The sequence below is a fragment of the Petaurus breviceps genome, unplaced genomic scaffold (assembly GCF_028583685.1).
Source record: "Petaurus breviceps papuanus isolate PSGF00001 unplaced genomic scaffold, PetGlider_PUasm1.0 90825, whole genome shotgun sequence".
In the NCBI taxonomy this organism is placed as follows: Eukaryota; Metazoa; Chordata; class Mammalia; order Diprotodontia; family Petauridae; genus Petaurus; species Petaurus breviceps.
Genome location: NW_027187353.1, coordinates 3818568 through 3841454, shown reverse-complemented (window position 1 = coordinate 3841454; position 22887 = coordinate 3818568). Strand labels below are relative to the sequence as shown.

Here is a 22887-nt window from a genome sequence, read left to right as displayed (position 1 = left end):
GAGTGTTAAAACTAGGATTTGAACTCAGATCTTCTGACTTTTAAAGTCCAGTATACTTGGAGGACAGAGAGAGCACTGGATGTAAGGGGTTGGGTGCTTGGAATGCCCAAGTTGGTGGAATATGAGGTTGTACATGTTTCTGTGGAGAGATGGAATGGGAAAATTGGACATAACTTGTAGAATGAGATTTATGGACACTAACCCCTCTCTGATCTGAGTGTATGAATCATGAATCTGTAGGTCCTTTGCCTGTAGCCCCAGCTTCCCCCCACTTGAGGATGGAGGACATTAACATTGGAGTCAAGATCTTCTCACTATTTATCCTCTAGACACCCTTACTCCAAAAGTGCTGGGGGGGGGGGCTGTCTGGCTGGTCTCAGTTACAGGTAGTATTTTCCAGAAGGACAGTAGAAGGAGGACAAAGGAATACTGTTATATCATGCTCTGATCCTGGCTCACCTCTGTTCTCTCTTTCAGCTCAGGATAGAGAAGACGTGGATAGGTCCTTGACTGTACCTGGGTGTTAAGGGCTGGTGCCACAATGGCAGGTAAGGGGGGATGCCAAGAATGGGAAAGGGATGATATTTGGGAAGCAGTGGTGGGTAGATTGGCCTGTGTTCCCCAGAATGAGTCCTGACATTCCATTAAGGATAGAATCAGAATCTTAGCTCTGGGAGGGACTTGTACCCAATCGTATTATATTGTACCCAATACAATAACCTCTCGTTCAACTGCCCTAATTGGAGGTACTCTAACACTTCTTATCATGGGCAAGCCCATTTCATTGTTGGGCCATACCAGTTTTTAGGAAATGCTTCTTTAGACCGAGTTCAAATCCACCTTCCTGAAAAATTTATGAGATCACAGTGCTCAAAGGGCCTTTAGTAATTGCTTAGATCAAATCCTTCATTTTCTAGATGAGGAAATTAAGGTTAAATGACTTGCTCAATAAGTCATTTTTGGGCTTGGGTAATAAGGAACAGAACAGAGATCTGGATCCAGAACTAGTGCAGCCAAAATTAGAAGGGAAGTAGGAAATTGATGGGAAAATTATATAGTGAGTTTCTCTGATAAGGGTATCATTTCTCAAATATATAGAGAACTGAGTCAAATTTATAAAAATAAGAGCCAATCCCCAGTTGATAAATGGTCAATGGATATGAACAGGCAATTTTCAGAAGAAGAAATCAAAGCTATCAATAATCATGAAAAAATGCTCTAAATCACTATTGATTAGAAAAATGCAAATTAAAACAACTCTAAGGTACTACCTTATACTGATCAGGACAGCAAAGAAAAATATCAAATACTGGAAGGGATGTGGAACAATAAGTGTACTAATTCAGGGTTGGTGGAGCTGTGAACTAGTCCAGCCATCCTGGAAAACAATTTGGAGCTACATCCAAAGGGCTATAAAACTCTAAATACTCAGCAATACCACTAGTAAGTCTGTATCGATCTCAAAGATACAAAAAAGAAAAGGGCAAGGAGATGTGTGTATGTGTAAATAATTTATATTTAATTTATGTATTTTAAAATTTTGTGTAATATTATATATATATATATAGTTATAATTTACAGCAGGTTTTTTTTTTTGTGGTGTCAAAGAATTGGAAATCGAAGGGATGCCTATCAATTGGGGAATGATCAAACAAGTTGTAGTATATGATTGTGATGAAATATTATTGTTCTATAAGAAAGGACAAGCAGGATGATTTCAGAAAAACTTGGGAAGACGAATTCATACAAAGCGAAGTGAGCAGAATCAGAATATTGCACACAATAATAGCAATATTGCAATGGTGATCAACTGTGATAGACTTAGCTACTCTGATCAAGACAATTCCAAAGGAAGCATGATAAAAATGTTATCCACCCCCAGAGAGAACTGGTGAACTCGGAGTGCAGATTGAAGCATACTTTTTTCACTTTCTTTATTTTTCATCCTTTTTTTGTTGCAACATTGTTAATATGTAAATAGGTTTTGCATAATTTCACATGTATAATGGGTATCATATTACATGGCTACTCAATGGGTGGGGGAGGAGCTGAATGGAGGGAAACAATTTGGAACTCAAAATAAAAAATAATAAATGTCAAAAATTAAATTGATAAATGAAACAACAAATAAAAATTAATTTTCTCTCAAAAAAGAAAAGAAAAATGTAGCCTTTGGTCTTGTCTGTTTAGACTGCCTGGCTGTGTGGTGAATGCTTTGCTCCCTTACTTTTTCTGAGCCCCCAATTTCCTGGACTAGACAGCAGAGCATAGTGGGCACAGAGCTGGCCTGGGAACCAGGGAGAGTGGGGTTCAGGTTCTGCCTCTGCCTTACTAGTATTGTGATCCGAGGGAAGTCAACCTTTGAAAGCCTTTGGCAACTGTCTTAGACTGTAATTTATGCAGAGAAGGTGCCAGCCATCATTGGAAAAGTGAATGTCTTGCCTGGTGCTTCTGAATGAAATTACAGGTCAAGACCCCATCACTATCCCTGCGGACCTTTGGTTCAGATCTCTCCAATGAAGGAGACAGGATGGGATTAAGGATACTGTAGATTTTTAAAATCTCTGAGTTGGAAGATATTTCTTGGTCCAACTCTTACCTCAACAGGGATGTCATCTATAGGATAGTATGTCTAGCCTTCCACTTGAATGCCTCCAGGGGCAGGAAATTCACTACCTACTACCTTTTCACTTCTGAATAGTTATAAATGTTAAGAAGTTTTCAATTATATTGAGCCTACATTTGCCTCCCTATAACTTCACTTCATTTTTCCTTCTTTCTTCTGAGACTGAGAAAAACAAGTAGTTCCTTATTAAATATAAGTTTCCTAGGAGCCAGATTTCTGTGATGCCCAGCCATTCATGTAGCTAGATTTGGCTGCTGCCACATTGGTCTTGCCAGCCCTGAACTCTGATCTCCTTTCCTTGGTGGAGAAAGAGTGGCCACCCTCTTAGCATTAATGGTCCTGCCCTATTGTAGAGGTCTTGCTAGCCTGACTTCATGTAAATATAAGGTTCCCAATGGAACAATGGGCTGGGCCATAAGTAGGGTTGTTGAGTTGAGGGCAACCCTGGCTGGAGAAGGGGCCAGCTGCATTCCTCTCACTTTCTGCCCCCCATTTTCTCAGGCCTTTACATGGGCTATTGGAAAGATGGTCAGGGTGTCAGAATCCCATCTCTAATGCTCTCTATGTTGTCATAGTCCGGTCTCTTAGCCTCAGTTTCCTCATCTTTATAATGGGAGTAATAATACCTTTGCTTTCTATTTCACAGTATTGTGAGTCTCAGCTGTGACTGCATATAGTAATAAATGTTAGTTATTATTAGTAGTATTCTTATTTATTTTCCTCTTAAAATCCTTGCTTTCCTTCAGGTAGGGGTAGGGAAGAAGAAGATAAAAAAAAAATGTTAGCTGGTATTCAAGATATTGTTCAATCATGTCAGTACTATCTGACCCTTGGTGATCCCATTTAGGGTTTTCTTGGCAAAGATGCAGGACTGGTTTGCCATTTCCTTCTCCAGCTCATTTTACAGATGAGGAAACTGAGGAAAGCAGGGTTAAGTGACTTTCCCAGGGTCACACAGCTAGGAAGTGGCTTCCTGGTTCCAAACCCAGTACTTTGTCTACTGTGCCACCTAGCTGCCCCCTAAAGATGATAAACTTTCAATAAGACAAAGTGCTGTAGTCTGGATGAGAGAATAAATACATGTTAAAGGCAAATAAGTGAATGAGTAAATTTTTCTTGATGCCCCTATGGAAGAATACTTTTTCCCTTTTCCTGTTATCTTGTATTTCTATAGCAGCCCTCTCCTAGAACTGAAGCTCCTTGAGGGCAGGCACTTCCAGGGGTGCCTTGCATATATATCCAGAGCACAAGTGCTTGTCGAATCGAATTGGTCCATAATATGCAGTTAAGTGGTGTGTTGGATACTGCTTGGCTTGGAGTCAGGAAGACTTAATTTGGAATCCAGCCCTGTGATCTTGGACAAATCACCTAACCTCTGCCTCAGTTTTCTCATCTGTAAAATGGGGGTAATAATAATAACAACTTCTCAGAGTTGTTGTGAAGATCAGAGGAGATAGTATTGTAAAGGGCTGGCACACAGTAGGTGCTCTGTAAATGCCAACTGTCATTACTGTTCTATAGTGACAGCTAGCTAGCATTTATATCGTGCTTTAAGGTTGTGAAATGCCTCATCCCATTCGATCATGACCTTGACTTGATTTATGTTTCTGCCGCAGAGAAAGTGAATAATTTCCCTCCCTTGCCCAAGTTCATCCCACTGAAGCCATGTTTCTATCAGGACTTCGAGGCCGAGATTCCCCCTCAGCACCTCACCATGACCAAGCGCCTCTATTATCTCTGGATGTGTAAGTATTGGCAGGCTGGGCTGGGCTTGGGACGACAGGGGTGGGGGGAGAAGTGCCAGAGATTGTGAGCCTGGAGGGAGCGGGCTGGCTGACTCACCCCAGGACACAGGTTTGGCCTCCAGGTTCCTTCAGGCTTCCACCCCCTGGTTTGCTTGTGTTCTGGGCCCTGCTTAGTATTATGTAAGTGAATATGACTCACCTAACCTCCCTCCCAACTCCAGCCCATGCCTCACGTCCCATCTGGCTATCCACCAGGAAACCCTGGCATCTTACCTGGTTATTACCTGGCCATCCTACCATCTGTCCCACCTGGAACAGCCCTCCTCTAGACCTGACTTGTAGATATTAGGCTCCTTCTTCCTTGAGGATTCAGTCCACTCAGCTTTGGAACTCTGGGGCCAAGCCAAGTAGCATGATCAGCTTCCTATTCAGACACCCTACAGGAAAACTCAGGCCCACCCAGGATTCTTGCCATCTCCCCTGCTGCCACATGTATACCCCCTTGGCTGTCTGATTATCTTTGCTATGGAAAGGGTATAGAACACCCTGTTAGAATGTTAGCCCCTTGTAGATCGGAACTTACTTTGGGTTTTCTATTCCACCTGCCCCAGTGACCTGTAGAGGAATACTCCCTGGGGCCATTTTTTCTACCTTACCTTTGTTCCTCACTAGGTTTCCGTTTCAATGCCTTTGTTTCCCCTTTCTGTGCTTCATATTTTCCTTTGGCCCAGAGGGCAGAGGCTAGACCTGTTTCTTTTAATCTCTGAGCAATTGGTGGGGAGGAGGAGCTTTTCTTCCTGAGGAGGTTTCCAGCTCCTTTCCTCTCCCTTTAGGTCCCCCCTCTCACCTATGTAATTTTTTTCTCTCCACATTAACTTCTCTTTCACTCCCTTTCTAATGGTGGCATCCCCTTAGGGAAGCTCTGGGACCTGCCTCAGACTTTGGAGATCAGATACCTTGAATGAGTTCAGGATTGAGGAGTTACCACTCTGCACACAGAAATAGTTGCTGTTCTGGGTGTCCAGTCTGAGAAATGAATGTTTTCTGCAAGATCTAATCCTAACCCTAGGCCATACCTCGTATCTGCCTCTTCCAGTCATGCTTTTGACAACTTCCCTTTAATGGGTATTTTACTCCACACAACTATCTGTGATCTTAAGGGATCACTGACATTTTTGTACATGCAACAAGTGGACATTTAAATGAGGAGGTGGACTAGAAGTCTACTGCTACTCCTGCTGAGAATGTGGCTTGATCACTAGACTCAGCTACCTCCAGCAATCTGGATAGAAAAATCGATTTCCACCTAGACCATTCTGATTAGTTTTCTCTTTCTTAAGCCTGGTCACCCTAAACTCCAGTGGAGGAGGGCAAGGACATAGGCTCATTACTGTAGGGCAAGAATTCACCTAGATTAGATTCTGTGTACATGTTAAACAGAAGTAAGGTCTACTAGTTGGGTGGATCCAACCCAAGAATGAGGAGGAACCCAGGAACCTGTTCCCCTAAGATTAGGGCAATCTCATCTATCAACTGTGTCCTTCAGAGACTGGTCCCTGGATGAGGAAATAAAGAGAAAAAAACCATAATCCTAATTTAATAATTGGTTGTAAATATAATAGCAAAATAATAACTTCTCACAATGATATTATGAGATTTTATGAAGAAAATGACTATAGGAAAGAATTAATATGGATATGCTACAGCTGTAGAGTCCTGATTTCTAGGGAACAAATCACTAATTCCAGCACTGACAATACCTACCTTCTAGACAACCTCTTCCACATTTTGTTTCCATTTGTAATATTCTAAGCTCAACTGTTTTCAAGCTATGCTCATGTTTTGTTCTCAAAGGTGGCCCTGCCTACTTATTAAAGAAAAAGAAAAAGTTATTAGAAGATTTGAATAAATTTAGAATCAAATAACACCTTAATAACCTGACACATAGCATTACCATCTTCCATCTGGTAGAGAGGGCAGCTAGTCAGCATTTATTAAGCACTGACTATATGCCAGATACTGTGCTAAGTACCTTGGGACTCCAGTATCTTTGTTTCCTATATAAAGGGAAGTTGTTCAATTAGACAAGTTCATATCCAGATGTTTAAATTTGCAAAATCTATAAGGCTTTTTAGTCACAATGTGGAACTTTAAAATTAAAAAAAAACCCAATTTTCTAATGATCTTATCATTTTAATTAAAATACTTAGAATTTCCATTGAAACACAGGATCATTTCTGACCTGAATTTCTATTTTCAAGCTTGAATATTCATGAAAGCATTTCTGTCCTCCTGGTAACTATTAGCAGATAGGCTTATAGGCTTACTCAGAAGCTGGTAGGACTTCCAACTTCAGAAGATCTCTTGTACTCTACCAAAAAATATTAACTTTTGATTTTCCACGTGTTCCTCAGATAAATTCAGATTCTATGTGATAGCTTTCATAGCAGAATTCAGGCTTATAGCAGCTGAAAGATTAGGCCGGGGAATGGTTAGGCTTCTTTCCTTTTCTCTGATACCGGAAACTCATTGGGAAGGTAAGAGAGGGGGGGAGGATTTTAGTAGTTCAGGTGAGAGAAATTGAGAGCCTCAGCTAGGGTGGGAGCCATGTGAGCAGAGAGAAGGGAACTGATAAGAGAGATGTCAGGGAAGAACAAATAAAACTTGTTAACTTATTGGATGAGGAAGTAAGGGAGAGTTCACTGCTAGGTGTCATATCTGATTGATAAGAAAGGTGATGGCCACTTATGGAGGGCAATTTTACCTAGGGATAATTGGAAGTGATTTAGATTTACCAATGAAAACCCTATTTAGGAAAGACAAATCTTGATCTTGGAGGCTTACTTTATAGAGCTTTTATCTCAGGGCCTAGATTTAATATATCCCAGAGCCTGTAAATATATGTATTCTATCTACTAAGACTTGGTAAAGCCTATAGTTCCTGTCTAGCCACTTGTTCAGGAAAGCTTTGGGGTCCTCCTGACCCAGTAGAATTCTTTATAATAGAATTTAAGTGGCTCTAACTTTATAAAACACAGCATGCACTCCTTTTTCTTCCCTCCTTTCCTTCCTTGTCATCTTTATCGAGCACCCATTGTGTGTCTAACTCTGGACATGGGTCCATGTCCCAACTTGAATATGTTTGCTGTGTGACCATGAGCAAGTCACTAGACCTCTTGGAATTTCTTCATATCTAAGCTGGGGAGGAGAATTCCTGGGCAACCAATCTCATAGGGGTGTGGTGAGGGAAGTACTTTGTAAACCTTCTAGTGATATTGAAATATAAGCTATTACTATCATTAAGCTTTGGGGGAAGGGGGACAGAAGAAGCAAAGGGAGAAGACCCAACATCTATTTCCTAACCAGTACCAAATTGTTTTGATGTTTCCTGTTTTGTACCATCATTTGAGATCTGGTACTGCTGGTCCCCCTTCCTTCCCGCTTTTTTTTTTCATTATCTCCCTTGAAATTCTTGACTTTTGTTCCTCAAGATGGATTTTGATATTATTTTTTCTATCTCTATAAAGGACCTTGATTGAATCAATATACAATTAAATGTTGATGCAGTGGGATGTTGGCACAAGATTCAGAAAACCTGCTGCTTTGCCCATTCACTGGCTGTGTGCCTTGGGCAAACTACTCAATCGATTGGGAATTGGGGATGTTGGGAGGGTCAAGATCTGGTATCTTTATGCTCTTTGAAAACTAGAAAGGGTTATATAAATAATAAATATCATCATTATCTTCATTAATTAAACCAGAATGGCCGATAGATTTCTTATTTAAGTCACACATCTACTGCATGCTCTTGTGGTTTTGGTGGGTGCCAGGCTGTCCTTTGGGAGAGACAGGAAAAGACAGGGAATTCACAGTCTGGTTGGGGAAATCACCATAAGAGTTGAAGAACAATGTAAGAGATTTCTCATTTGGTTCTTTCTACCATTATTTAAGGGCCATTTTCCAGAAGGCTTTTAGTAGAGCATCTGTCTTTGCTTTGCCCCATGATACTTGGGTGGATGCAGAAGCATGGGGTTGACGAGCGAGTCCCCGATTCCCATCCTGGTTGTCACTAATTTAGTGTATGACTATTGACAAGTCATTTTCTTTCTCTGGTTCTGTTTCCTTGTCTGCTGAATGAGAGGGTTAGACTAGGTGGTTCTTTAAGTGCCCTTCTACCTCCAATATCTAGGCCTTTCTCTCCACCTCCTATCATCCTGTCTGATTCCAGAGTTCCCCCACGTGTCTCTATTGGTACATAGAGCTGATCTTGGGATGGGGAGTGAGGTGAGAGCACTGCATTTGAAGTGTGGTGAGATCTTATTTCATTTCAGTATGGGGAGCTTATTGTCTTTGGGAAGTATCAGAGACCTTACACTCAGGTGAGCACAAGATCTCTAAGGAAATGAAGCAATGGCTCCTGTGGACATCAAGCAGTGAGCCTGATAAACTGTGGCTTGTACCTGCTTCTCTTCCTGGGGTGGAGGAGATTGAGAGGGTGATTACATCATGGCTGGGGGAGGTGTGGGAGGAGGAGTAGCTAAGGCCAATTGTGCTGGTCATTTGTCACTTTGAGGCCCCAGAGGTTTGGGGGACTGTCAGATGGATTTTCCGGCCTTGGGAGTTTTTGCCTGGGAGGTCCTTGAGGTACAGACCCCCTTCTCCATCTTCCCAGAGCTGGGGAATGATGGGTGCCCTGAGGTCTCAGCTTTCTTCTTACGATTTCTGTCCTCTGTGTGTGTGTGTGTGTGTGTGTGTGTGTGTGTGTATGTGTGCTTCTGCATGCGTGTGTTTGCAGTAAACAGCATCACATTGGCCATGAACCTGGTGGGCTGCTTGGCGTGGCTGATTGGAGGCGGTGGAGCTGTTAACTTTGGACTGGCCTTTCTCTGGTTCATTCTCTTTACCCCCTGCTCCTATGTCTGCTGGTTTCGGCCCATTTACAAAGCCTTCAAGTAAGTGGTCACTGCTGAGCCCAACCTTTCTCCCTCCCATCTCAGCCCCCCATCCTTGTCTTTCCTGTCCCCCTCCAGTGCACCCCTCTCTGTCTGTCTCTCTTTTCCCTTGACCTCTTTCTTCCCTTCCTTCCCTTCTGTTTCTCTTCTCTCCATTCAGAGGGCTTGGGATCTCTTGCCCCAGATATTTAGACAAGGGCTAATGATTGCTTGAGAGGTTCTTCTAAGGCAGGCAGATAGGTATTACAGCCACAGAGAGGCCCACTCCAGCAGAAGCAGTTGGGTGATTTAGACCTCCCTTTGAAATAGTAGGAATGTTCTTGTTTTACTTCCCACCGCCATGTAGGCCCATATAGTCTCTTAAATCTCTGGCCTGGGGAAAGGGCTTGGAGACTTTTCCTGTCTCAGAGGTTCAGAGCATTTAAAGCCAGAAGGGACCTTTGGAAAACATCTAACTAAACTCCCTCATTTTATATATAGACAAGGAAGCAGACCTAGAGAGGTCAGATATTTGCCTAAGGTCACAAAAGTAATGAGTAACATGAGCAGAATTCAAACCCAGGCCTTCTGGCTCCCTTTCTATTTTTTTCCAGGCTGCCTTTGATACTTCTGGCATCTAAGGGTCACTATGAACACAAGAGTCCTGAGCAAAGATCCAGCCCTTTGCAGTCTCATAAAAGCACTTCCGGCAGTTTTTGGTTGACATCATGGGCTCCAGGGGGGAGTCACAATAGCTGTCCACTCCTAAACTCTCCCTCTATCCCACCCCCTGTGGCATCATATAAAAAAAGAGTCCATCCTTCCATTAGGAGCCCTATTTAGTGGACTGGCACCCCAAGAGCTGGATCTGAGTGAGATTTGTCCCACCTGGACTTAAAGGGGTTATAACTGTCTTTAGTTCGTTACAAACTTGCTGGGATGCAGGAGGTGGAAAGTCCTTAGAGCAAGGAAGCTCCTGCACACTTCCTGACCCTTCCCTACCAATGGTGGCTCTACAAGATGACCCCAGCTTTGCTTTTCTTGCAGATCAGACAGCTCTTTTAACTTCATGGCCTTCTTCTTCACCTTCTTGGCTCAGCTGGTCATCAGCATCATCCAGTCTGTGGGGATTCCTGGCTGGGGAGTCTGGTATGGAGAGAAGGGCTGGGGAAGGAGGGGTTGGTCACTGGGAGGGGATGGGGATGATATGGCCAGTGCTGGGAGGGTAAGGAGCCACTTCGGCACTGGAGACTTAGTTCAGGGCAGGGCAGTCCTCCAAAGGAGGAGGACAGAACCAGGAAAATTTGGGAAAGCAACTGGAATTTGGGGTAGTGGAAAAGTTAGGATCAGAATAGTACTCCCCAGGCTTATTTAGCCATTGAAACTTTGGGACTTGAAATAGATTGATGGAGCCCGTAAATTATGGTCTGGGAAACTTGAAAAACCCTGGAAAGAAAGAGGTGCTTTGGAACAGTTTTGGAAGAAAATAGAGCAAAATTAGTCAGTTTTCTTGCTGAAAATTTGTTATACATATTCAGTACTTTTGTTATGTTTCATATTTAATATCTTAGAAGGAAGAATATCACTACTAAGAACACTCCTTCATAGAATCTCTATTTGTATTGTACAGAATGGCAGGCTTCCCAGGTATTTGCTTTGGGAAATGAGAGCAAAGGAGAGAATAATGGGGAGAGATTAAAAAAAGGGTATCTTGTAGTAACTGTTGGAAGAGAGGAATACTCATTGTGGCTAGAAACCTGTATTGCATGGTATTGGGATGTCCCATCTTTGTGTAAATGATGTGAGGTCTTTTCTAGTAATAATGGGAGTGTGTTCCTTTCCAGGGCCAGTAGGGCAGAATTCCTCTCTCTGATTATGGTGTGGTCCCTCCCAGTGCCATTGGAGTGGGATCCCTCCTAGTTCCAATGGTGTAGTTCTTCCCAGTGCCAGTGGAGCAGGGATCCTCTCCCAGTGCCATTTGGATGGGAGTTCTTACTGGTGCTGGTGGAGCAGTCTGTCCCTATGCTAATGGGATGGTCTGTTCCTGTGGTAATGGGGTAGATCCTTAACTGAGGTTCCAAAATCTTGCAGTGGCTGGATCGCAACCATCACTTTCTTTGGGACCAATGTGGGAGCTGCCGTGGTGATGCTTATCCCCACCATCATGTTCTCGCTCATGGCTGTCTTTTCCTTCATCGCCCTTAGCATGGTACGTAGGCCCTGTGGGGCAGGTGGGTAATAAAGGCTGGATGAAGCTGGCAAGATAGCTGGGCTGGGAATCTGGATGAAGACCCTGAAACCCCTCTGCTTTGAGGGGAACTGGGCTGGCTGGGTCACCGAGAGCCAAGGCTATATCGACACAGGAGCACTGAGGGGGCATTAGCCCATTTGGAGATGGGTACTTTGGCACCAGACAGAAGGGGGTCCTCCTAGGATGCTTACATTTGATGGATTTGGGGCTTCATTTTGGTCCAGATCTGTGATTTTATTGGTGTAGGAAACTGCCCCAGGGGAGTTCCCTTGACACATCAGGTTTGGCTCCTGTTCTGCTGAAAGTGTTCGAATTTATTGTAGCCTTGGGAATTCCAGCCATTTACTTCTCCAGAATCTTCTAGCCAATATGGGTCTGTGGCACATGTGACCTTCCTCACTACGCCATGCTGCCTTTCATCCATTTGATGAGCTCCGTTAATTTTTTCTGGAGTTTGCTATAGCGTTTTTGCATGTGGATTGACTCCAGTCTCAGCTATGGCCCCCTCTTCCACTTTGTGCCCCACTCCTCACATTTCTTCTTTTCCCTTTCCTCTAAGCTGAGATTTATTGGCTCATAGAATTTGGAACTCAAAAGGAACCTCAGACTAGATTAAATTAGCATTCTCATTTTGTAGATAAGGAAACAGAAGCCCAGAGGGAGGCGATTTATGTTCACACAGGTACAGTATAGTTATGGGCAAAGCCAGGATTCAAAGCCTCTTCCCTTCCCACTGTGCCATCCTGTCCCCTCTTTCTAATCCTATTGGGTTTTTACACTGGTAGCATGGGTTGGGAGCTAGGACTTCTGGTTCCTATTCTAGCTAAGCCATTGGCTTTCTTGGTGCTTCTTTTCACTCAGCTAGAAAAAAGAGAAACATCAGCCTGTTAGAGGAAAGGATGCCCATCTAGAAAGGCCTAGAACTTTGGGGTAGGAAAGTTTAAGTTTTTCTTTTCCCTTAATCTTTTTCCATCCATCTCTTTCTCCTCCCCCCTCATTTCTGTCCTCTGACTACAGGTTCATAAATTCTACCGGGGCAGTGGTGGGAGTATAAGTAAAGCCCAAGAAGAGTGGACTACTGGGGCTTGGAAGAACCCGCATGTTCAGCAGGCAGCCCAGAATGCTGCCATGGGGGCTGCCCAGGGAGCTGTGAGCCAACATCAGAACCCATACTCTGCCACCCCCAATTACACTTACTCTAATGAGATGTGAACAGGAGACTGGGAGGCAGGGAAGGGGGAAAGTAGGAAGGCAGGGAGGGGAGAGGAGCCAATCTAAAGCTGCCTTGTGTCTATCTTAGCGATTAAGTTGGGGTTGCCCTTTCCTAGCTTTTCCTTTCTTTCCCTACCTTTCCACTTTGTAAAAAGGAAAATAATTACATATATATGTATATTTCCCCTTCCACTGTCCCAACCCCATTTTCCCTTTGTGGTATCTGCAGAAGCCGTGGGTCCATGTGGCAGACGGTGCTATGTGGTAGTACCTGTGTGTCTGTGTTTCATCGTGAGCTAGTGTATGTGGAGACACCCATTGTCGTGGTGCTAAGTATGTTTTAGAATCAAGCCAGTCCCCAGGGCCACGGCATTATGGTTCCCCACCCTCCCCGTGCCCCACCCAGACCTCATCTCCAACTTGATATGACAGCTAAGGACATCCTCCCTGCCTGACCTTGGAGCTGGACAGGGCTGCCCATTACAGGCCAGCTCAGGATGCTGTTTCCAGTGGACTCCTGCCTGTACTGCTCTCTTTCTCTTGAAGATGTTGATTGGGGGTGTGGGTAGGGGAAGAGGTATGGACTCTTGAGATATCTCCTCTTTACCACCCCTTAGCTCTTCCTCACTGCCATGGTGTTACGAGCTGGGGATGGTTTCTTCATTGTGTTAGAAAACAACAGTATTAGTGTATGATTGCTGCACTACAGGGCTGAGTTAACTATCCCACCTGCCCTTCTTTTTCTTCAATTTAGCCTCTCTCTCCTCTCTAATTTTGTATTTTGTTGCTTCCACTCTCTTGGACTCACCCCATTTCCTCCTCCCCATGCCCAATGTGTATTTTTCCCTTGGCCTTTCTGAAGCCTAGTGTTTCACAGACTGGGTCCAAGTGGTAGGAAATGACCTAAGTCAGATGGTTTGTTCTCTGCCTTTATCCAGGGCTGAGATAGTGCTATCTCCATTCTTTCGCTGGTCTCCTGCCTGGTTCTCCCAAGCTAAGGGGAACTAAGATGCCCCCAGTCCCACACAGTGCTCTGCTGGCCAGGTGTGGGCATGAATGTTGGGGCACCCCAAAGCCAGAAAGTGGGTCTTTGAAACTCCTTAATAGCTTTGTATCATGACAGCATTTGTTCCTGGAAGGAGGGAGAAGTAGCAGTGTTGTGGGTTAACTTGAATAGTGTGTGCATGAAGACTTTAGAAAAGTGCTCATGACTTTGAGATCTCAGCCTACAAAGACAGAGGGAAGAGGCCAGACTTAGACTGGGAACCGTTTTTCAAACCTCCATGGGAACAAAGCAATGGTTTTCCCTGTCGCAGAGAGTCCCTCTGACTCTTTGCATCTTCTTTTTGGCCCTCTTTCTTCTCCTCTTCACAACTTAACCTGCCCTTCCCCACCAGTGACTCTGAGACCTGAGACCTTTAATCAGGTTACCCTCTAGCCTGCTGAAATCCTGTCCATGCCAAAGGCTCCCTTATCTCTACTTACCCATGGCTGCTCACCCCTTCCTGTCCCTCCCTGATGCCCAGTGGCATTTGCAGGTTGCAAGGGAGCAAAACCAACTTCCTTTAAAGGGCAGACATTCAATCACTTCTTGGCAGCTGATACAATCATCATCTGAAACTAGCAGGTAAAAGTGCAGCTTGAGTTGAGAGTGCTATGGTACACAGTCACCTATCTGGAATGATCAAGGGCCCCTGCCCAGGGAGGCTTAACAGGTTATAGGCATCTAGCAAATGCTGGGGACATGAAGGAGACATGATCTTTTCTGGCCTTTGGAGCACCTTGGTAGCTGCATGGCATGAGGTGCCAGCCTTTGGGCCTAGGAGGAAGTGATAGGGCTTTGTCCTTGGCCCTGAATGTCTGCCCTGCAGTGGGAATTAAGGTCTCTGGTCTTCAGGTGTCCTCAACTCTTGACCCCAAATGGAAGTGAGGCAAATTGGGTTGTTTGGTTCATCAGAAAGCTTTCAATCATGCTTAGTTGGGCTTCTTTCATTCACTCCACATGGCCAGAGACTTCCTTTGGGGACTCCCACTCACACACTCTCTCTCCAGACACAGTCCCAGTCATTCTGATAGGGAGACATGCTACCAGTAGAGGGAAGCTCTGGTCTAATTGGGGAGATACAATTTCTACCCTCAAGCTCTCCCTGCTCCAAGTCTGATGGGGAAAAAATAAGCCCTATTTTCAACATGGAACTCCTTGTCTTCTGAAATCTACTTTTGGGGAGTTCTTAGTCTGATGAGGGAGACATGACTCAGAACACTGACTACGGACTTAGCCGAACAAATCTGAAATGACATACGTGACCAACCTCAGATGGAATCACTGCAGACAGATAAGAATTTCCAGCAGGAGAATTCTCTAGACTTTGGGGCCTTCAAAACCAAGGAAATGTTGGCCACTTTAAATCTTACCAGCAGATGCCCTGAGTCCCTGAAGCTGAGGCCCATTCTAGACCTCACTGTCTTTGGGGTCATCCTAATATCGAGAACTGTATGGGGCTAACAACACTTTTCCTTCTATGACACAGAGGCTTCTTCCTGCTTCTACCCCAGCATTGATGTTTGGCCCCTTGCTCAGCACAAAGGCCAGAATTTGGCCCTCTGTGTTTGTAAAAAATGAAGGTTGCAGGCTATGGACCATTCCCTTTAGGGTCAGGCAGCAATAGTTCTCCACCCACTATCTCATCCTTGATGTCTCTCTGGTTGCTTTATACACTGAATTCTGTATTGTGACCGTCAGTCTTCTTTGTGAAGGGCAAAGGAAAAAAAAACCAAATGCATTCTGAATTTCAATCCTGTATATGATATTAAAAGGAAATACTCCATCCAGTGGCGATATCCCCATTTGTACCAACCTGCTCAGTATGATGCTTCTTGTGTTTGACCCTCTCCCCTGCTGTTTGTCGATCAATAGGGACCAGATAGAGGCTTTGGGCAGACCATCTGCTATTGTGGGGCCTCATGCAGCCCTGGGTCCTTTGTTTATCCTTTATGTTGCTAACTATGTGATCACTTGACATCTGAGTGCCCTTTCCAGTAGTGAATCTCTTTTTGCTATTGTCAGATTTACCAAGCCTCTGGGGCTCTGGGCCCCTGTCTTGCCATGGATTAACACAGGCAAATTCAAGACCCTTTTGGAGTTCCTTTTGGGTTCTCTGCACTTAGGGAACCAATGATCTCTTGTAAGAAACTGCATGGGAAGACTTTGTTTAAACTGGTTCTCAAGTTTGGGTCTGTAGATAGCTAATTTCCCCTTCCTGTTATTGCTTCTTTCCATAGACAATAAAATACTAGTTTAGAACCCCAGGTGACAGGTTTGGAGAGTCACATACTCCTAGAATGTTGGAACTGAAGGGGGGCTTAGAGACCATCTCATCCAATCCATTGCATTTTAGAGATGAAGAAACTGAGGCCCAGAGAGAGGAAGTCATTAGCTCAAGGTCACATAGCTAGTGAGTGGCAAAATCAGAACTCAACCCAGCATTTCTGGGTTCTTAGTCTTGTACTTGCTTCTCAAGACCATGTTTTCTCTTTCCATGAGACCAGACAAATGCTGCTCCTTCCTCTGCCCGATAGCAGAAAGGGACTATAGGGTAAACAGGTAAGTTGTCCTTCCTTTCTCCTATGTCACCAGCCCCAGATTCCTGGTGCTGTTGGTTCTTTTTAGAAAACTTGTGACTTGCTTTCTGTCTGATAACCCCCGAAAATCCCTACAATGCAGCATGAGGTCAGTTTTCCCTCAAGCCTGCTTCCTGTGGGGCTCATAATTTCACTGGGACTTTTACCCAATACTCTGTCTGCCATATTCACTTTGCATTTCTTCCCAGCATCCTCTTTGCTCGCACCTGCTGGAGACCACAAGCTAAGCAGTGATTTTAGGCTAACAAATGGGTGGGTTATGTAGTCTTTTGCTAGAAGCCCAGTCCAGTGTCCAGGGCCCAGTTCATTGGGTGCTGCCCTAGTCTACCCTCCCAGGGAGTGGGGGCTCTAGTTCTGGGTATCTATGCACTTCTCTGCTCCACCCCAGGGAAGGGCTGGGAGAGCTTGCATTCTCTCCTGCCTTTGTAGCTTCTCGGTGAGGCAGGTGGTGGTCCCTCTCTTCCTACATTTTGAACTAATCTAAGTAAGATGTAGGTCCTTGTTTTCTGACTCGGGCAAAGGGAAAGGAACTCCAATGTAGGCCTAGAGCAGGGGTCAGGGTAGGGTGGTGGCTAAGGGGGGAAAGGGTGTTCTCCGGTCCCTTGTCAGCGCCTGGCCATCTGGAGAATAACTGAATTTTCTTTGTGTCCTTGACACCCTCCACTGGACAGAAGGTATTTTTATGTTACTCACTGGGGATTGGCCACATTCCCTGTGCCAGTCCCCACTTTGAGCCATTCTGTATTTGTCCCTGGTAACTGAGTGTTGCCTCTGTAGACTTATTAACAATAAACAAGAATCATCTGGCACCTCGGACTCGAACTGTGCACTTTGTCCTCATTATACCCAGCTCATCACTGGGCTCGCCTTCATCATCTTTGGATTTTTTTTTAAGGATTCTGTTTATGCAGCTTGAGCCAATGACAAATCCAGTCTGCCTTCAGTCCCAGACAGTCAATAATTGATTAAACACTTATGTGCTAAGTGCTTGAGATACAAAGAGTCAAAAACACTGCCCCTCCCTTCATGGAGTTCACATTTTAATGGTGGATTTGACATACAAGATACATACAGAGTAGATGGAAGGGAATGTCAGAAGAGAGGCACTAATTGAATTTGGGTAGGTGGATGGGGATTGAAGAAGGCCTCCTGCAGAAAGTAGGATTTGAGATGAATCTTAAAGGAAGCCGGGGAAGCTAGGAGTCAGAGGTGAGGAGGCATGGCATTGGGAGATGGAGAATATGTGAGGAATCTCAAACAGAATTCGTGGTGGGAGTAAAATGTAAAAAAGACTGGAAAGGTAGGAAGGGTCCAGGTTTAGGATTTCATATTTGACATTGCAGGTAATAGGGAGCCACTGGAGTTTATTGAATGGGGGGGGGTGCCATGGTTAAAACCAAGCTTTTGGAATATCACTTTGCTGGCTGAGTGAAGGGTGATCTGGACTAGGGAGAGACCAAAGGTAGGGAGAGCATCCAGAAGACTATTGGAATAGTCCAGATGAAAGGCGATGAGGGCCTGAATCAGGATTGTGGCTATGGGAGTGAAGAGAAGGGCACGTACGTGAGAGATGTTATGAAGGGAGAAACAAGATGATTTGACAACAGATTGGTGAGTGGGGTGACTGGGACTGAGGAGTGAAGGATGACATCATAGTTTCAAGCCTGGGTAACCAGGAGGATGGTGGTGCCTTTGACATTAAAAGGAAGCTCAGAAGAGGAGAGAGTTTAAGGTACTGAGTTCTGACTTGGGCATGTTGAATTTGAAATGCCTATGGGATATACAGTTCAAGATGGCCAAAAGGCAGGACTAGACCTCAGAAAAGAGACTAGGGTTAGATGCATAGATCTGGGAATTATCTGCATGTGAAAATTGGGCCCATGGAAGCTGATGGGAGCACCAAGTGAAACAGTAAGGAGGGAGAAGGAAAGAGGATTCAGGGCAGAGCCCTGGGGGACATCTAGGGTGAGTGGGCCTAACCTGAGTGAAGAATCAGTGAAGGAAACGGAGGGGTGGTCAGATAGGAGAACCAGCAGAAAGCAGTGTCATGGAAACCAAGAGGAAAGAGAATATCCAAGAGAAGATGATGCAGAGAAGGATGAAAATTGAGAAGAGGTCATTCACTTTGTCAGTTAAGAGATCACTGGTAACTCTGGAGAAAGTGATTTCAGTTGAATAGGGAGGATGGAACTCAGATTTCAGAGGTTTTAGAAGAGAATGAGGGAAGAGGAAGTAGAGTCACTGAGTTTACATTATCTCAAGCAGTTCATCAGAGGAGAGGAGTTAGCTATTAGGCGATAGCCAGCAGGGATGGTTGGATCAAACAGGGCTTGGTCAGTAGAACCCAGTCCTCTGGGTCCTTCCATTGCAAGGCAGACTCAGCCTGTAGACTCCTGCATATAGCATGTTGGACAGTGCACAAGTATTCCTTACAAATAAAGACCTGTCTGGAGCATTTAGGACTCCTAGGTGTACTTTGCAAGGGGACATTTCTGATGCCCCACAGAGCTAAATGTCTTAGGATGGGGTGGAGCAGGGAGTGGCAAAGGATTTGGAAAATACTCTCCATTGACCTAACTTGTGACTGAAAAATCTGCTGGGGTCAGAACCTTAAATCAGCAAGTTGGGTAGCACTATAAAGAACAGAAACATTCCTCCGAGAGCTCACACTCTTGAATGGGGAGATGTCAGATCATGGTGTAATCACAAGGAAAAAAAAGTATGTATTATATGCATCTACATACACAAATACCACATTTATACCGAAATAGAGATATGTGTCTATATATAGGTATGTATATGTATGCATATGTGTATATAATATATGCACATATACAAATTTGAAATATATGCATATATATATAAGTATAGATGCAGAAGTACAAGGACGTAATAACTGAAAGGGTTCATTAGGGAGAACTGCCTGAAGATGATGAGTGGTCTTGGCGGTACCCCTGAGGATCTGGGAACCACGTGTTGGTGACAGAAATCGAGCAGCCTGGGTTTCCCACTCGAATGGGCAAGTATTTACCAAGTACCTCCAATTCTAATTAAATGCAAGGACGGCTCAAGGCTTGGATCCTTTGCATTCTAGACGTCTGTTCCTGGGGCTACAAGTTCTAGTGCTAAAGCCTGTTCAATGCTAAATTCGATGGACAAAATCCTAAATACTGGAGCTCTGAGATGGGAAAAACTAAGTGAGAGACTTCTGCCTGTCAAGAATCATTTAATAAGCTGCTACCATGTGCCAGGCACGGTGCTAAGCGGTGGTTCGGAAAGATAAAAACAGCTCCCGCCCTCAAGGGGCTTACAGTATAACCGGGGGAGAACCCACGCAAATAACTAGGTAAGTGCAAGGTGACCACAGTGGGTGGAAGGTAATCTACAAAAGGCGGAGCGGTCAGATACAGACGATTTTGCGCAGGCGATTGTCCTCTTATTAAAAATTTAGACTCCGTCAAAGACCCTCAGCAAACTACGCTGTTATCAGCCGTTCCCTGCCGTCAGCTGATTGAAAACATTTAATAAAGGTGGAAGGAAGGAGACAGGTTTGAAGCCCAGGTAGCATGGATTCCTCCCGGCGGACTCGGGAGTCAAAGCCTGCGCAGTAGATCTCCCCACACTGAGCATTCTCCAGACACTAACGCCGTCTCTTGGAGACGGCTGACTCCCTAACGACAAACTACAACTCCCATGAGGCAGCGCTGTCTCTCGCGAGGTTACTAGCCTGGGGTTACGGTCTTGGGAACGGAAGTGTCGCGAGATTTGGAGGCCCGCGGGAGCCGTACCTGGCGTAGGGGTGAGGCCTAAAGCGAGTTAGTCCCTGGTGGGCCCGGGGGATGGCGGTGGGGCATGTTGTGGGGCTTGTAGCTTCTCAGCTGTTTGAGCCGGGAGGGGTCTTTGAGATCACGGAGTCATTTAACAGATGAGGAGACTGAGGCACAGAGAGAGGACATGAGTCACCCCGGGTGCGGAAGCCTTCGGTGGGGGGGAGGGGGTCTTCATTTCCCTCTGGGGCAGGGGAGAGGGTGAAAGGTTTCACGCGAGGTCGCGCCGTGACCTTGGGCAACCCCGCTGGGCTTCAGTTATATAGAATGTAAATAATGTTATATAATAAATAAATGCTAGTTATTATAGCCGTGGGTTCGTAGATACGGAGATGATGAGATCATTAATTTTATACGTATACATGCATGTTCATACATACACATGCGTACACATGTATAAATATACAAATAAATGTGTAAATAAATATATTGTGAAAAATTAAATTTACTAATAAATGTACATAAATAAATTTACAGATAAATATGTAAATAAATTTCATATCAAATGAGATGCTTACCGAGCTTTACAAATCTTAAAGGGGCAATATAATATAGGGCTTGAAGGTCCCCGTGCATGGTGCTTGACATGTCTCATTCGAGCTGTAAAAATGCTAGTTATTTTTATTATTAACTATTATCTCCGTTGAAATCAGAGGGTCCTAGCTCATTTGATCCTCACAACAACCCTGCAAAATATGTGCTGCTCTTAGGCACATTTTACAGATGAGGAAACTGAGGTTTCATAAATTAAGTGACTTGCCCAGGATCATACTGCTAGTAAGGGTTTGAGCCTGGCCTAGCTCCCTTGGTAAATAGTTATTTACCAAATATTCCCATTACTCTCTTGACAAGTTTCTACCTCCTTGGGAATAAGTGTATCCCAAGTTGGGAACCCCAGGTTTAAAGGTTTGGGGGATATATGTAGGAAAGCACTTTGGGAAAATTAAGAGTGCTCTGTGAATTTAAGACTATAATCTGGAAAAGTGGAAAGAGTCCTGGATTTGTTATTAGGAGGCCTGGATTCAAATCCAACTGCAGTTAGAGGCAGTGGGACCATGGGCAAATAAATCACTAACTTCTTTGTGTCTCAGTTTCCTCATAATACCTGAGTATCTACCTCAGATGTGAAATTCAAGTGAGATAATTTAGCATTTATTAAATCCCTACTGTGTTCCAGGAGCTGAGAGATAACAAAACAAAAAAGGAAATGGTCTCTACCCTCAAACTGTTTACTTATAAAGATATTTTAGTCTTTATAAATGCCAGTTGTTATGAGTCACTGGAAGTCAAATCATAGATACTGTGTATCTCAGGTTCATACCCAGGTCCTCTAATGCTTAGTCAGGTAGGTGCCTTTCCTTTACACTAGGCTGGATCCAAAAACTTGCTCATTGCCCTATCAGTCAGCTGGGGCAAGGTGTTTATGTATCTTATGCAAATCCTGGAAATTAATGTTCATACTATTATTGTCACTGAAACTTCAAGCCTTCAGTGGCATACCTGTCCCTCATAGACCTGGAGTTAGAAAGTGACCTTAAAATGGATTTAAGTTCAACCTTCTCATTTTATATAGATGAAGAAATTGAGAGGTTTAAGTGCCTTGCTTAAGCATGGTCACCCTGGTAGTAAGTATCAGAGCCTTGATTTATCGCAATATAAACACCCTTGTGCCATGGAGAGAAGAATTATTAAAAATATGTTCTTAAATTATGTGCACTTATAAATAATATTTACATACTCATAATGTGTTATACTGTTCAGCAGGATTTGTTTCAGACTTTGTCTCCTGTTTGGGAGGTGGACCATTATCACTTAATGGCACAAAGGGTTAGACTGACACTTTAAGAAAAACATCATTTGCTTGGCCTTACCTTTTCTTGACCAATGAGGTGGTGCAGTACTTCCTGCTGTGAGAGAAGGCCTCCTTCATGCATATTTCTAGATGTATGTGGAGTGGCTTACAAATCAGTGAGTCATGGAGTGACTCATTTAGGAAGTGGTTTTGATTCAAAAACATTTTTGTGTGTCCAATGGGCTTCTCTAAGACAAAATGTTATCTTAAGGAAGGATACTGCCCCTTTGGAATTTCTTGATCTCATGGTCATTTCCTTGCAGAAAGGAAGCTGATCTGAAGCCCAGGACACCAGTTGTCTCTGGTTGTCCACTGGGAGGCATCATCTAGCTGCTTCTTTTTTTTTTTAGCCTTTTGTTGTTCATAGCATACTAGGAACCTCCAGAGGTCATTTAAGTCAAGTCTCTTCCCTTCTCTGCCCCTTTACTCCCCACTCCAGCCAGGTACTTGTTCTCTGAGGCCAGATGCTGTCCCAGCTGGGAAGTGTGAAGAGAGCTCACAGCAGACACTGGCTTTTGGTACAGTAATAGTAATACCTAAACATTCATATCATACTTTGTATCTAAAAAGCAGGTGATTTATATACAGTGTTATTTCATTTGATCCACACATCTCTGGCGAGGTACACAGAGCAGGCATCATCATTCACATTTTATGGATCAGTAAACAGGTTTAGAGAGGGTGACTCATCTTGAAGGTCTTATCCAGATTTTTAATAGTCTCAGAGTTCAAATTAGCAAGTGTTAGAGCCAGAATTCAAAACCAGACATCCTGACTCTTTTTTCAGTATTCTTTGTGCTA

The 22887-nt window shown here is 44.1% G+C and overlaps 2 protein-coding genes across 6 annotated transcripts in view; both read left to right on the top strand.

The window, feature by feature from the left end:
• Window positions 1-17223, top strand: part of SCAMP5 (secretory carrier membrane protein 5) — a 25260-nt gene extending 8037 nt beyond the window's left edge. Inside the window, exons 2-7 of the mRNA XM_069071170.1 lie at window positions 478-548; window positions 4243-4371; window positions 9167-9323; window positions 10350-10451; window positions 11394-11511; window positions 12571-17223. Coding sequence (XP_068927271.1) covers window positions 542-548; window positions 4243-4371; window positions 9167-9323; window positions 10350-10451; window positions 11394-11511; window positions 12571-12765 — 708 coding nt within the window. The 5' untranslated portion in view covers window positions 478-541 and the 3' untranslated portion in view covers window positions 12766-17223. The remainder of the gene's footprint in view (window positions 1-477; window positions 549-4242; window positions 4372-9166; window positions 9324-10349; window positions 10452-11393; window positions 11512-12570) is intronic.
• Window positions 17224-20142: 2919 nt separating this feature from the next.
• Window positions 20143-22887, top strand: part of PPCDC (phosphopantothenoylcysteine decarboxylase) — a 48441-nt gene continuing 45696 nt past the window's right edge. For 3 of the 5 annotated variants that reach the window (XM_069071142.1, XM_069071140.1, XM_069071137.1), the window contains exon 1: window positions 20143-20206. The gene's annotated coding sequence lies outside the window, so the exon portion shown is untranslated. Of the gene's footprint in view, window positions 20223-22887 lie in introns of all 5 variants that reach the window. The other 2 variants (XM_069071145.1, XM_069071138.1) reach the window with 2 other exon arrangements.